General features: G+C 27.5%; 1 protein-coding gene across 7 annotated transcripts; it reads left to right on the top strand.

Annotated features, from left to right (window-relative positions):
• The first annotated feature begins 918 nt into the window (after positions 1 to 918).
• LOC118066927 (protein single-minded-like) lies at positions 919 to 14,455 on the top strand. 7 transcript variants are annotated; one of them, XM_035083359.1, is made up of 10 exons: positions 998 to 1,514; positions 5,035 to 5,330; positions 6,715 to 7,298; positions 7,792 to 8,199; positions 9,289 to 9,374; positions 9,460 to 9,756; positions 11,312 to 11,496; positions 11,676 to 11,782; positions 12,272 to 12,778; positions 12,869 to 14,455. In XM_035083359.1, the coding sequence occupies exons 3-10, from the start codon at positions 7,172 to 7,174 to the stop codon at positions 13,873 to 13,875; spliced, it is 2,724 nt and encodes a 907-aa protein (XP_034939250.1). In that variant the 5' UTR covers positions 998 to 1,514; positions 5,035 to 5,330; positions 6,715 to 7,171; the 3' UTR covers positions 13,876 to 14,455. The 7 variants fall into 7 exon arrangements, with proteins under 7 accessions (XP_034939257.1, XP_034939256.1, XP_034939250.1 ...); XM_035083365.1 differs by lacking the exons at positions 5,035 to 5,330; positions 6,715 to 7,298 and adding an exon at positions 974 to 991 and having other exon boundaries at positions 1,441 to 1,514; XM_035083361.1 differs by lacking the exon at positions 6,715 to 7,298.
• The last annotated feature ends 1,764 nt before the right edge of the window (positions 14,456 to 16,219 follow it).

Genomic DNA, 16,219 nt, shown 5'->3' with positions numbered 1-16,219 from the left:
ATATTTATTAGCAGCTAAGAAATCATTCATTGAGCCAAATCAATCTATTCTAATAAATAATTTCTTAACTGTTAACAAATGTTCATTCGATTTCTCTTTCAAATAACATATTTATTAGCTGCTAATAAATTATGTTAGATACAAAGAAATACTTCTATCAATGCGTCACTGCAAATCCAAGTTCTAAACACTTTTAAAACGCTATACTTCTTCAATGTTAAATGCCGTCAACAAACTATAGATTTTTCACACACTACGAAACGTGTACAAAGTGTATACAAATCATGCATAGTTTGTTGATAGGCATTTAACATTGAACACACTTTACAGGTGTTATTTTAACACGTTTGTAAAATCCTGGGATTTGCAGTGCGGAAAAAAAAATCACAATTATTGTACGAGAGCATATAATAATTATTTAAAAATAAAAAAGACAATGACTATGATAAAAATAGAATTAAAGGGTGACTTTGGCTTAATTGTCCACTAGATGTCTTTCAACCACTTTTTTTGTTCCCATCTTTCAAGAACAATAGAAGTAAAAACGCGAATAATAACAACTGTCAGTATATTTTAAAGAGTGTTGTTCAACATCTATTCACTCGACCTCATTTATGTTTAATTAAAATTTGTTTTATTTTAAATCCTCTTTACATTATAATTACTATGAAAAAAAAACTCCCAATTCTTATAAAATAAGGTAAAAAGTATTAATACCGTTGTCTATTTTTTGAACGAGAAAGGAGGAGCGCATCAAAGAGATAAAGATGCACTAAAAAGAGAGGGGAAAAATGTAAGGAAAAGAATGGAGGTGTAGAACATCACGAATAGCTTCATGGTAGGGCGTGGCTACTGACTCCACCGATTTGTTATATAGTGATTTTCCGACCAATAAAATACTGAGGCGTTACTTGGTTAGTCGGGACTTCCTGGTAATGTCGATACTCGCGGTATTCACGACGCATTGTCAAGGGTAGTTTGCTTAAACGGGGTAAGTTTTATACGGTTCATACTTTAATGCGCGGAACCAAAGAGTTTTAAGCAGCATTTAATTCTTGATATCCCACTGTGTTTGAATATTTATTATTTATATCATAACATTTTTTAATTTTATATTTAAAAAATTATTCTTACAACTCTATATTTATTATTAATTAATCAAAAATTCGTTTAACTATAATTATAATTATCAATCCATTGTCGTGCAGCATTCTTTCTTCATAATATTTTATTAAAATAGTGACTATGATGTTTATTGATAAAATTCTTGAAAAAAAAATACTTAAATAATTTGGAGAATTCGACGAAAGAATTAATAGTGATTAAATTAAATGAATATTTGAAATTTGAAAAGTGTAACAAAAGTATAAGGTATTGTCGAAGGTAGTTTAGTGAAAATTGAATGTAAATAAGGGACTGTTTATGATCTTGGTTTGATAGTTTCGTTTTCAATGGAATGACCGAAAAAAATAAGGAGTATGCTTATTGAATACAATAAATTATGCATATTCAAGGTAAGACATAATTTTAAACTTTTCTAAAAATTATTTAAAAGATATTACCACAGTTATTGTGTACATATATATGTATGGTATTTATTTATCGATCAATGCATGTGAGAATACTATAATTTCCTGTTTAAAATTTATGATTTAGCATAAATTTAACGTTAATGTGATGATATTACGTTGTATTACAAATATGTTTTTCTAAAGTCCATTTTTTTCGTTGGAAAAGAGGTTTTTATTTAATAATAAATCATTTGAGAAATAAAAAATTGAGTAGTGAACTCAATATTTAAATGAATTTATTTCCTCTTTCACTTGTAAACTTTATTACAAATTAAATCTACATTACTGGCAAATAAAGATACAATTCACTGACCAAAGTTGAATTGTTATTGTGGATAAATATCGACTTAATGAACAAACAATACCTCACTTATTATTATTTACTCTACCTCTTGTAGAATAATTAAGTTATTCTACTACTGTTTGTCACTTTCAATAGAAGAAGGTGTCACTGAAGATGTCAAACTATACACATAAACTGTCTATGATGTACTTGTATTGTAAAGATGTCCAGTTGGCAAGTTTATGTAAATACATCTGTTTAGGTTTTACTGAGAGAGTAATAAAAGTACACTATTACCTGAGGCTAGAAAAATCCTTGATTTTATGTATGGTAAATCCCAGAAAAATTCTAAAGTTTTCTCACACTTTTCCTTGCCAAACAGCTATGTAAATAAAATAAACATTGTCATAGCCTTGTAGGTGTTTAACTATCATCCAATTTACACAAACAATCAAGCTTATTGGATGAATTTAATTTTAAACCTTTCGTCAATGCGACATTATTTATATGGCAATCATTTCCCTTACTTCCCAAGTAGAAAAAAAATAAAATAATGTCTAAAAGATGTCAATAATTTTTTGAACATAATTTTGGATATCATTTAAGACATTTTTTTTTAATCTCAAATCCAAAAGATATCTTTTCGACAGCTTTTTTTTAATTAGTTGAGATTTTATTTATGCTTTAACTTTACTACACAACAATCTGGACGAAGGATGTATCTCTAGAAGTTTACCCTATTTTTTAAATAATATTTATTAATTATTTATTTTATTGTAAAATTTCGAGCTTAGTGTAAGTGGAAAGTTAAAAATTAAATTATAATTACTGAGCTGAAAGTAGAAAATAGTATATCCTATGTTATTGTAACTGATAGATTGTTTTAACAAAAATTTGTCATCCCTTCGTTGACAAATAGTCGTATGGGTGTGTCACTTCCGAGAGTCATTAGAAATAAGAAAATTTTCAGATGTTCATTATTTGTTTTTGTTTCTAAAAAAATTCATTTACTTATAATAATCTTAAAGTTGCACTTGGATGTATATATTTCATTTATAAGCTGAACAAACAGCTGAAAAAAAACGAATTTCCATGCTTGTATACATCGAAATTTTTGTTATCCTTCACTTTGATATAGTCTACTTAGATATATGTAATTTTCGGAGCTAAGCCGTCATATTGCAGCTGCTTACGTCTGTTCAAATTCCAAGTTACGTGTTTATATTTTCTTTCTTATTTTCGTTTTGAAATGTAAACAAGAAATAGGTAATATCGCACGTTTCCGTTATTATAGTGTCAATTGACTGAGCCATTGCAATCAATTAAACTTTCTCTACTCATATATAAATATACATAGATATTATAAATCTCGTGGATTTAATTTTAAAAATATATGTAATTTTCTATTTTTGTTCTTAATATTTTCATCTAAATCTAATTTTTGATTATTAATTCATTAAGAAATAATTTATGTATATTCAAATAATGTATGTGTGAAATAAAAGTTTTAATAATAGAACAAGAAATCAAGAAAATCTGCATGTGCATATATGTGAAATATTTAAAGGTTTTCTTAAATATCCGGTGCAACATCTTTTTTACTACCTACACTTTGTGTATATACATTTGCTTTGTATCCAATAATAATTAACACTAAACTTCATTTCATTACTTTAATAATATATTTATCTATCAATTTCTTCTTTAACCACTATAACGACATTAATTTAGAACAATAATAATTACTATTTGCATTGAAATGAAATATTTATTTATCACAAACTATAATGATGAAATTGATAGATTAACAAAATAAAGACGAACCATATATTCATAAATGTCTTCATTTTTTAGTAAAAATATTACAGTGTAAAGGTAATCTGTCAGCCAAGTTTCTTAATAAAATAATTTTAACAAATTATTTTTTTTTTTTTGCACGTAAACAAAAATATATTCAAACATTTGCATTGTTTATAATGAACACAATTCATGTATGATAACGTCAGTATTGATTCATTGACTGTAGAAACTAAAAAAAAATACAAAAATCAAGATATTAATAAAAAAAAGAACAATTTCAATTCTGCCAATAAGTTTGTTTTTTTTTTTTTATTTTTTTTTTATTTTTTCAATGTAAATAATTTATAAATTTATTTACTATAATACATTGCACAATAATTTTGATTGTTTAAATAATTAAGAATTTTATTAATATACAAATATATATATATATAGTTTTTGTTGTTGTTGTTTTTATATATATAAGGCAGCAACAAAAGGTTGGTGGACGTTTGAAAGAATAATTGTACAGTCAGAACGTTCAAGTAATCGAGGAATAAGACCGGAATACATAAGAATATACTACCCAGTCTAAACATACGATCATGTGCACTCAGTCCCCTTATTATATGCCTGATACACGTATGACTTTGCTTTCGGCCACGGGTGCTTTATGTTTAGTGCATAATGTTTTCGATAAAATGTGTATGTAAATTGTTACATCAACTTATTTTATTTCCTTATAAAACAATAAGTTTAAACTTATACTTTTCATTTTGTAATAATTAACAAATCAAAAGAATAATGTAACATTTACATTATTTCCTGTTGATATTTTTTGTTTTAAATTCAATGTTTTACAAGGAAGTAGATTGATATCGTATCTTTGTTTATTATAAAATTATAATTGTGTAAATATAAAAAAACACCATACATGCACCATCTTAATTTTATAGATTGCTGTATGATTTTTCGCAAAGTCAACAAGTCTTATGCTTCGGTCATATGTTGTTGGACAGAATTATCATCGTCAGCTGAATTTTTTGTGCTTATTCAATAAAATAATGTGTTCATTGTTAATAGTACATAGATCATTTTATTTTGAGTTGCAATTAACAATTTAAATTTATTCGAAAATTAACAATAATAATTATCTGTAAATTATCATATTAAATTTTAATGATTAAGATAAAATTTAATTACAAAAATGATTTCAATTGGATTATTTGATCGTTAAATGAACTATTTTATTATTTTGTTATATATATATATATAAAGTCAAAGTGAAAGATGTTACATTGATCTTGGTGATTTATAAATATATTATTATAACATGACATATAAAGTATAACTACATAGTAACAATGTGCTACAATATAACACTACACGTGACATTATCAGGTTGCCGGGGAGTATAAGAACGTGTGACAAGAAAAAATTATGTTGAGACGTAAAGAATACGTGCCCAAGTATAAAACAGAGATTGAAAAATTATTCTTTTTGCACGAAATAATCATGTAGTACGATGATGCACTTTGTGACAAGAAATATGATTATTACATATTTTACATACATTGATGTGATGTTTCTTGGAAAACTAAAATTGGAGTTTTATCATTTTTTATAAAAAATATCAATGGAGATAAAAGAACTGTTAAATAATCAACATGATGGAAAAGAATGTCAAAAACAGCCAGGTAAATGATAATAATTAATATTGTAAACTATCAACTAAAATGTTTAAATAATACTCATACTTGGATACTGTATATAATTAACATACATTTCATTCCAAAAAAGTTGACAAAAAAAATTTATACATTTATTGATGATTGAATAATATGTTACAAAAGAAATTAATGCATGTTAAAATGACATGAATATAACAAAAAGGATAATACAAACAATTGTATGCGAATTTAAACAAACTTATTACGTGAGTTAAGCCATAGTTTGATTGCAGGCTCGCGCACGTTCCGTGTCAGTAGTCCATTCAAAATGTCACGAACGACAAAAAGTTGCATCCCAATAGCTTCCTATTGTATCTGCCCATTTTCTACATTCCAACTACTTTTTAATATTTATTTTTTCCTTTAAAAAATTTTTAAATCATCCTTAAAAAAAACCATTGACATCAGAAAATAAACAAAAAGGTATTTTTGAAACATCTAATTGAAGATAGATTGAAGGTACATTCAATGTTATTTGAACAGATTTTTTTAAAGATAAAAAAAACATTTAATTAATAATAATAAAGATTCAAAAATAGTTATATTTATTAGAAAATAACTATTTTAATAATAGAAAAAAATATAATTACTCTTAGAATGAAAAATTTAAAATAACATCTAGAAAATATGTATTAATTTTATTGAATTTTTGATCAATTATAAATCGAATATAATTACTTACAATAATTAAATATTGCACATATCATTTGATAAATAATAAGATATGAGTGCTGTATGCAATTTATTATTATCCGACAACCCGAATTTATTCGGTTATTTAATTCTTGTATGTGATCGTGCATTTAAACTGCTACTTTAAACTACTTGAATACAAGCCTACTGCTAGTGAAAGAAATAACTTTTTTTTTTACTTTTGTTCAAGCATACATTCACTTGAAATGATTACAAAAAAAATATAAAAAGTATAGGGCAATATATTACATAGAAATATTTGAGGGTTGAACAGAATAAACGTGTCTCTGCATCAGTAAATAAGTTTATTAATTCGCTGATTGTAGGTGGTTTTGTTATATTTAAAGTCTTTTGTAAAAATCAAGACTGTTAGAAGATACATTTAAACTAGAATAATCACCGAAACCAACTAAATATAAAATATGAAAGCTTTCATTTTATTTTTATTTTTTTTTCTCATTCTCTTAAAAGCTAGTAAAAATAAAATAAAATTAGAATCAATAGCAAAAAATGTAATACAAAAAAATTGTTAAGCAATGTAGAAAAAAGTATATACAAAACAGAATTTATAAAATCAAAGTCTAAGAAAACAATCAAGTACTCTCTACATTGCTGTCATTTTTACTTTTTCCCTAAATTATTAACCCCTTTTTTCTAGCTTATCCCTACCCATTGGAAAATATTCTACTCGTATAGGTGGAATATAAAATACATTGAAATGTTGATGAGTGTAATACTATCAAAGAGGGGATTTTCACAGTTTCCTCCCTTCCATACTTTCAACAAGGGTGGAGCCCAGGCAGTAAGGGCGCGGCTATCCCTTATTCACACTTACAGAATAAAGAATGGAAGCCTACTAGAACGGCTCCGTTTTGAGTATTCGAATAAGTAGTTATTTTGACTTGATGTCAATCGGTCTGAGTCGTCGCTTTACAATAACTTACTAATAAAATATCAAGAATAAACCGTACCAATAAAAAAATTTAAACTAAAATTATTTTTTTCATTTCGTGTGTGATATGTTATCAGTTTATATTAAATAATAAATAGTAATTGAATACTATATTATAAATATAAGAAAAAAGTGGACATTATTGATTTATTTAATTATTAAAATGGCACCAATGATTGAACGATATGGACGTGCTAATGCAGGCTTCGTTTTGCATAGTGACCCTTATATTTCATGTTGGAATAAACGTAAACAATATTCACAAAAGGATAAAATTTATCACATTAAAGGTAATAGTGATGACAACAATTCTAATTTTAAATGTAATGATTATTTATTATAATTTGGAATTTTATAAATTATTACCATCACACAATTGCGTTTAAAAAAAAAATTTTAATATTATAGGTGCAAATTTTCTTGTAATAATAATGAATTCTGTGACTGATGTTGAAATAAAAAGTTTAAGTTTTTTGTCAGTTGTTATTAGTGTGTAAAAAAAAAGCAGTGATTTTTGTCCTTCTTATTGCATTTCGCAGAAACATATTGGCGAATAGGTATATACACATGAAACTTAACGAATACCGCCGCGAAAGCAACGACTTTACGGTTATCAGAGAGACCTTAGCACGAAACGATGTCGTCACTAAATTCTTTAGAAACAACTTTTTTAAAAATTTTAATAGCAAAAAATGTCTGCTAAAATTTATTAATTTTTTCGTCTTTATAAATTGAACTTTTTCACTTTTATTTAAAAGAAATGTACTATTATTTTTTTTACAGATCACTGTTCCATTGTTGATACGTTGGATTTAAGTATTTCTCATCATCAGCCGTTAGATCGCAACATAAACAACAATAATAACAACAATAATAATATTCTTAACAACAATATCCCTATATCAACTGCTAATTCAACTTTGAATATATCAAATAATAATAACAATAATAATCAAGAAATTTTAAGTGAAGTGCAAAAGTGTAATAGTGTAGTTTCAGTACCACAAGGCGGTGTAATGAAAGAAAAAAGTAAAAATGCGGCGCGTTCACGCCGTGAAAAAGAAAACACAGAGTTTCAAGAGCTCTCTAAATTACTTCCTCTTCCCGCAGCTACAACTTCACAATTAGACAAAGCCAGTGTTATTAGACTAACGACAAGTTATCTGAAGATGAGAGCAGTTTTTCCAAATGGTTAGATTTCATTTATTGTCATTTTTTAAATACTCAATGTTTTACATAAAAATTAAATTTAATCATTTTATGAACTCACACTTATTAATATACATAACTAAAACAACACTGTAAATTCAAAATTCTGTCACACATGTTCGAAATTCACACAGATAATAAACTATAGTAATTTTTCAGAGTTTTTTTACACACATAATAGTGTATGAAAAATTCACACACGTGGTACAGTTTGTTAATGGTGTTATATATGTATAACACACATTAAATGTATGAATTTCACACGTGTGTGAATTATCTGATATTTTACAGATTCGATTATTTTTAATAATTTAAATAAATTTATCGAAATAATGATGTGTTAGTAAAATCAAATGTTTCCATATTTATAGATAAATTATATTTAAAAAGTCCTTTCAATAACAATGTAGTAATGTATTTAAAAAGTCCTTTCAATGACAATCGGATACACGACACTTTAGTAAAGGGCAAACAGTATCGGATGAGATGGCTGTGATTGCGCACTTGATGCATTGTTAGCCCCACACTTTGTAAGCAAAGTATGGGGGTCGTTGTTGGATTTACAATAGTGAATCTACCTTTTTCCCCTTAGCGTCGGTGTTCTCCTCGAGGTTTTGCTCAATTGAATTTCAAGTGGCCGCATCCCTCTAGAATCCATAGTGTCATCGTGTCTTTATTCTGGTTCTTGTAATAGGGCGAGACGACGTTCATTCATTTTTATATTCCTCTATTCTTTTTTAACATACAAACGTTGTCGTTTATTTTTACTCAACGACCAATTTCTCTTCTCTCTTTTTTCCAGCCAAACAGTTTGCACCTCTTCAAATCTCTTTTTAACTTACTTTTTATTATTAAGTTCATTTCATGCCTTTTTGGCAACTCTTTCAAACTGACTAAATCACTTGGAAAATTTTCACAAATAAATTTACATTTTTTTTTTGGAGTTAATCTCACGGTTAACAAACAAAATGGATATCAATTGTTGTAAATTATGTCTAAATTATAAGTAAATCATAATATTTTAGCAATGTTTTATAAATAATAATTGTCATATTATCTATTCTCATGTAGGACTAGGGAATGAATGGGGAGCACCAACACCAGCAAATGATTCCCGTAATTTAGTTATCAAAGAATTGGGCTCATATCTTCTTCAGGTATGATTATAATTTCTTTTTAATTTAACACTTAAAAATAATCGGATAATTGAATAATGAATGTCTTAATTTTATTATTCTACAGACTTTAGATGGGTTTATATTTGTGGTTGCACCTGATGGTAAAATAATGTACATTAGTGAAACAGCTAGTGTTCATTTAGGTTTATCACAAGTAGAACTCACGGGCAACAGTATTTTTGAATATGTTCACCCAATTGATCATAATGATGTCTTGGATGTACTTAATTCACCAATTCCAACCTCAGGACGTGGATATACATCATCTAATGGTAGTGTTGAACTAGAAAGATCATTCTTCATTCGAATGAAGTGTGTTTTGGCGAAAAGGAATGCGGGTTTAGTTACTTCAGGATGGAAGGTAATTTTTTATGAATTTCGTTCATTTACTTTAATTTCATTATAAATTTGTTGTGTAAATAGTATTAATATGAACCACGAATAACTATGATTCATGTAGCAAAAGCTTATTTTTTGCATTTAATTTTGTTTTATAAATCTGTGAAAATACTTCAATTCAATAGTAGTACGCATGACATTTGTTTAGGGGTTATAATCTAGGGCAACTTGTAAAAATGACAGAATCAATTCCGTAGGAAGAAAAAGTAATGAAATCTATAAGGCAAAATTATACTTGATATAAGTGTACTATGACATGTTTGCTGAATAAATTGTCAAGCATATGTTTCTCTGCAGGGAGTATCATTGTGATTAATACGTTAGAATGCTAATAGCTTACAACTAATATTGCGGCTATGGTATTAGGGTAGAACGAAAAGATATAGGGTAAGTTATTTTTAGTTGAAAAATTTATTTATATCAAGATATTTTCGCCGTGTATTTAAACGAAAAAGAAATTTTTTTTACATCTATCAGGATATAATAAGTCAAATTATTGCATAAATTTATTAGTTACTTTAAAAAAGGCAAAAAATCTGGTCTCAATCAAACAGGTCAAGTTTTATAAGAGTTTTTTAATAATTAAATTAATTAAAAAATGGAATATTAATGGTCTGAGTTCGATCTGAAAGGTCCACATGACTAAATTCCCTGGGGGAAGGTTGAAAACATTTTTTTGTTTTTAAAATCAATTTTTATTATTATAATTATTATTAGGAGACCAAGCGTGAAAGTTTTGTCTAAATTGCAAAATACAGCTATTTCACTATATATAACTTTTTGTTCTCGAAATAATCACATACACATCCACAAACGTCCACTTGAAAACTGTTTTATTCGACTCTAGAGATCTTGAAACGTGGAGATTTGTTAAAATTCAGGATTCGCAAAATTTGACCCATCACAATAACTTCCCACTGGTAAGCTAATAAATCACAAGAATTTTTACAAAGAAGAATAGAAAAATTAAACAGTCAATATGATGAATTTCATTGTCACTTGCCACCTCAAACATAGGTACTATATGAACACTCTTGTCATGATGTATATCACACCAATTTGCTTACCAAATTGATCTTATCCTATACGCAAATTAGTAATTAAAACCCTTTACTCCTGTTTTTTATTCTTAGTGGAGACATTGAAAGTGCATATCATATACTATATCGTCATGTCGTTACTGCATTTTTTATATAAGAATCTTTATGAATACAGAAAATTGTCGAGAATATCGTCATACATATAAACATGTACGTCGGGTAAAAATCAAGTGCAGTGCACTTGTAATATCTGCGATGCAGATGTGCATGTAAATATGTAAATAAAATTTTCAATTGCATTGATAATGACAGATTGTTGTATATAATTGTATTTATAAAACAATTTTATTATTAAGGAATATTTTTTATAACGTACTCACTGATATTATACGGAACAAAATTGTTCAAATTAAAGATTGTTTTAATCTTTGTGTTATTAACGACAAATTTTCAATTAAGCCATTTTTTTTTTCACAGGTAATTCATTGTTCAGGATACTTGAAAATTAATGTTCGAGATTTACCATATGAAGATCAAATAATTGGCTTGGTTGCTGTAGGACATTCTCTTCCACCCAGTGCTATCACAGAAATTCGACTTCACCACAATATGTTCATGTTTCGAGCCCTATTAGATCTTAAACTCATTTACGTTGATTCAGTGTAAGTAATATTTTAATTTTCTTACGAAGAATAAAATAAAAATGAATTCCTTAGTATGAAAAAAAAACCGTTGAAAATATAATATGCTATTTATCGATAACTTGACTTTGTTTCTTGACAAACCAAGGCGTGATGTTTAAAATAATTTTAATATATATATATAAATTTTTCATGTCTAGGATTAAAGAAAGTACCGGATATGATCCACAAGAGTTGGTTGAAAAGTCACTTTATCACTATGTTCATGGTTGTGATAGTTGGCATCTTCGAGAATCTCATCAAATATGTAAGTAGTTTTTAAATACTTATCGATTTTAAAAATAAGCGAAGGTTCCAATCATTATGGTTCAATTTTTCTCATTCTTCGATAATTTTTTCAAAACATGCTGTATCAAAACAATAGTAATATTATATCCTTATCGATCCGAATATACTATTGTATGATGATAAAAGATTGGATAAAGTGTTACCCAAGCATTATATAAACTATATATCAAAGACTAGAGATAAAAAAGCTTAAAGAGAAAATTCGAGAGGCTGAGCAAGGGGTCGTTTAATACTATCATTGTTTGAACAGCCTTACCTCTTTGACAAGTGTTAATTGTTGGTATACTTTTTTATAAAATTAGTTGTAAATGAATTTTTACAATTTTTAAATATTTTACAGATGTTTTAACATTGTAAAATATCATTTTATTAGTTTATGAAATACTCTTATATATATAAAGTTATTGTTTGCATAAAATTTTTAACTAAAATTATTTTTTGATTTCAGTATTAGCAAAAAATCAAGTAACTACAAAATATTATCGATTTTTAACAAAATCAGGTGGATGGGTTTGGATGCAATCTTACGTAACAATAGTCAATAATTCAAGAAGTTCACGACCACAATGTATTGTCTCAGTGAATTACATTCTTTCTGACAAAGAAGCTGCTCATCTAGTTTTAACTTTAGATCAAAAAGAGAGTAACGTTCCGGGAAATCCACCGAGTGCGCCTCTTTCATCAAATAGTACCATTATTACTCGTGAAATAGATGAAAATTGTAGTTCTAGTCCACCATATTTATCAAGAAGAAGTGAACCTCAAGAAGTTGATTACTCCGATACATCCTATTCAACTTCTTCTGAATATATGGGGACCACCCAGATAAATTCTACCCAGTATCAAATGACAGGCTATGCTCCTCATAGCGTTTCTGCTGCTACCCCAGTTAATCCAACCACTCATGAAGATACATCTACATATTATCCTCCGGATCTCTTCTATCAATATATCGGTAAGCCGTAAAAAATAAATGAAAAATAATATTTAGAATTAGAGAGAAAAAAAAAAATAAATGAGATAAATAAAAGTATGTTTTTAACAGCAATGACACCAGATGCACTTTCATCAGCTTCGACACAACATCAACATCCTTTACTTCAACATCCTAATAATATACCTCAAACCCAACGGAATAACTCTCAACATCATCAGAAAAAACCACCATATTCTTCTCCGTCAAGCTCTAGTAGTTATGAAATGTCGGAGCCACATTTACCGAACTCAATAAATAATCATCCAGCTTCTATTACTTATTCATCAGTTCATCATCAACAACATCATTCACCACACAATCATCATCAACATCACAATCATTCTCATCATCAACAACAACAACAACAACAGCATATTCATCATCCACATAATCATCATCATCATCAACATCATCATCATCAAACTCAACACCATCATCATCAACAGCAACCAATGATAGAAGACTCGTTAGCAGGAGATTATGATGAAAATAGTTGTATAGTTTATCAAAACTGTACTTTAAATAATAATTCGTCGTTTGTGGGAAGAACAAATCCATCAATTCATCATCATAATACTTATTCTCCTGTAAATGCCAATCACCATGAAGATAATATGACCAGTCCGATTTATACTAGTGTTATTGTAGAATCTCAGCAATATAATTCAAATTCAGTTCCACCAAGTATGTCTAATATTCATGGACATCAGAGACCGGTGAAAGCTAAAAGTGAAACACCTCCAGCAGCACCAGTTGTTTCCGGTCTTTCATCAAGAGGATCCCTTCCGTCACCAACTCCAATAGTTACATCTTCTGGTTCACCATTGTCAATATCATCATCATCGAATTCTAAATCAGCATCACCACTAGCAACTAATGTCGGTCCTGTATCATTGGCTCCACTTTCAAGTATTACACAACATGAATCATCTATTGAACTTATTAGTAAACCCTTAGCTTGTTCAAATAATAAAGTTGATTATCCTATATATGAAAAATGTGAAGAAAAAACGAATCTACTAGAAAAACAATCATTATCCAAGTATTCATTTTTAGCAGGATTTTCAAGTTCATAAAAGTGGAAAAAGTCAATCAACTTGCGCTGGTCGTAGGTATTATGATGCAAAACAATCTCATAATGCTCTGTTTACAACTAAAATATCATTTTTATACTTCGTGGAATAAGTATAATTCAATCAATGCATTGATAATTTGATATTGAAAGTACTTTTTGTTATAATTTATGACATTCTTATGTTTAAACATAAGTATTTACATTATTTATTTATTAATTTTATTAAATTAATGTAAAGTAAAACAAAATCATAATGAGAAAATTTGTTTTTGTAAATACATTAATAATAATATTGTAATGTTTGTAAAGTCATATCATCATATAATTGTAAATTTAATGAGATCACTACTTGTAAGTTGATCAGAGAATATTTGTATGTAAATTAGATTTATAAATAATAATACTTTAAGACTGACCGGTATTACTACCACCTTCGACCAAAGATAATGATTGTTTTATAGAACCAAAAAATTATGTTGTTTTTTTTTTTGCTTTCAACTATATGATTTAATCCAAATCAATAAGTAAAGATAACAATTTTTTAAATATCATATATGTACAGATTTTTATGGTATAACAATATTGTAGATAATGATTACTTGAAAAAATTGTTATAAGTTAATTTTATTAAGTTGAAAAACTAATAAAAAATTCTTTATAACTCAACCATAAATATGACTTGTTTAAATTTCCTTGCAAATTTAATTAATACTTTCAATTACATTTAAACTGACAATAAAAAATTGATTAAAATCATTGAAACGTTTATTATCATAATCATAAATTGTTATAATTTTTTTATTATCTTAAATGGTAGATTTTTTTAAACAATTTTTATTCATCAATTTCAGAGTAGTTATGAAAAAGCAAACCAAAGAACAATAAAGTAATTTAGTTAGTAAGCTCAGTGAGTTTGACTTTAATTGTCATGGGTGTGTATCGATGACATGAAGTACAACGAAAGAGGAAGTAAATGTCTCGTGTAATCTCAGCAGGAGATTGTTTAACTGAGTGCGTGATGCTGCCACGTGCCTTTCAACAATTGTCACGTCTATCCATGGAGTCTAATTTTCTCTTGGCAAATTGTACGATTAAGAAATGAAACCAATGAAATCAAATCTATCCCTTAACTCGACAAATTTTGTCATTATTATTTTTCAAGAATGAATTTCGTGACAATCACCCCTGGCTTTTTACGCGTGGCCTCGTTAAATTTTTTTGATAACTTATAAATATAACTAGATTTTTTTTTCTCGTAATTTATAATTCTAAGATGAAAAAAAAAAACTAATCAATAGTTATAACATTATTTTTCTTCAAGTAATGTTTATAAATTTTTAAACTTGAATTTCAAATTAATTAAAAAAAAAATTAAATTCAAGAAAAGATATTTTAATTTAAAATTCAATAACAAATGTTAAATTAAAACATGTAATATGAGTGGTCACTAAGATATTTAAGCTAGTATAAACACTTGATGAGAGTGCGTGGCTAGTAAAAATATGTACAAAAACTGTTCAAAGAAAAACCCAATAGAAAGTGGGATAAAATAAAAAAATATGTACATGAATAAAAACTAACAAAATAATTGTACGTAATCTTATGATCCAGTGGTATTAGAGTAGATTTATGTTACAATAAAAAATAATTGTGGGCATTATATGACAATATTTATTACAAAAATAATTAGTTAATTAAAAATTCCTATCATTTTATTATCAGTCAATAATTGAATAATAAAAATTTCAATAAATAATTATTTAAATTTCAAGTAAATCGACTGGTAATAAAGAGGTACGTACTGTTAATAAAGTAAATAGAATAGCGGGTTGTAGTCTTTGTAGGTGATAAGATAAGAATTTGGTATTCTATGTGACAACACTTATAGGTGCAGGTTGAGGTGACAAAGTACGTTCTCACAAGTGAAACACAGTGACTGTGTGTACAATCAAGATGAATAAGGGTGGTTATAGGTGCGCTGTAAGCAACGTTCTCACGTAACCAAGGTTACGGCACGTACCACCATCCACAACCCTCAAACTGTCTTGTTCAATGTGTTTGCTTGATGATTTTATACCAATTATAGACTACACCAAACTCTTGCTATACTCACTACTGTCATTCGAGCTCTCAGTGTTCCATGGTTTGCGTATCAAACCATTTGTAGAATAGATTACTTTTCCATTAAGCTCAGCAATGATAAATCTCATTGATTTTCATTTCATAACTAATACTAATTATTTTTAACAATTCATATGTATATATCATTTATTGATTTTTTTTTCTATTGATTTGACAATTAAATATATTGGAAATTTTACACGTTAAAACGAATTGTGCTTGCA

This window comes from Chelonus insularis, unplaced genomic scaffold (genome assembly GCF_013357705.1).
Source record: "Chelonus insularis isolate UGA/USDA-ARS -01 unplaced genomic scaffold, ASM1335770v1 contig_358_pilon, whole genome shotgun sequence".
Lineage (NCBI taxonomy): Eukaryota > Metazoa > Arthropoda > Insecta > Hymenoptera > Braconidae > Chelonus > Chelonus insularis.
This window is presented reverse-complemented; position numbering and strand designations above follow the sequence as displayed.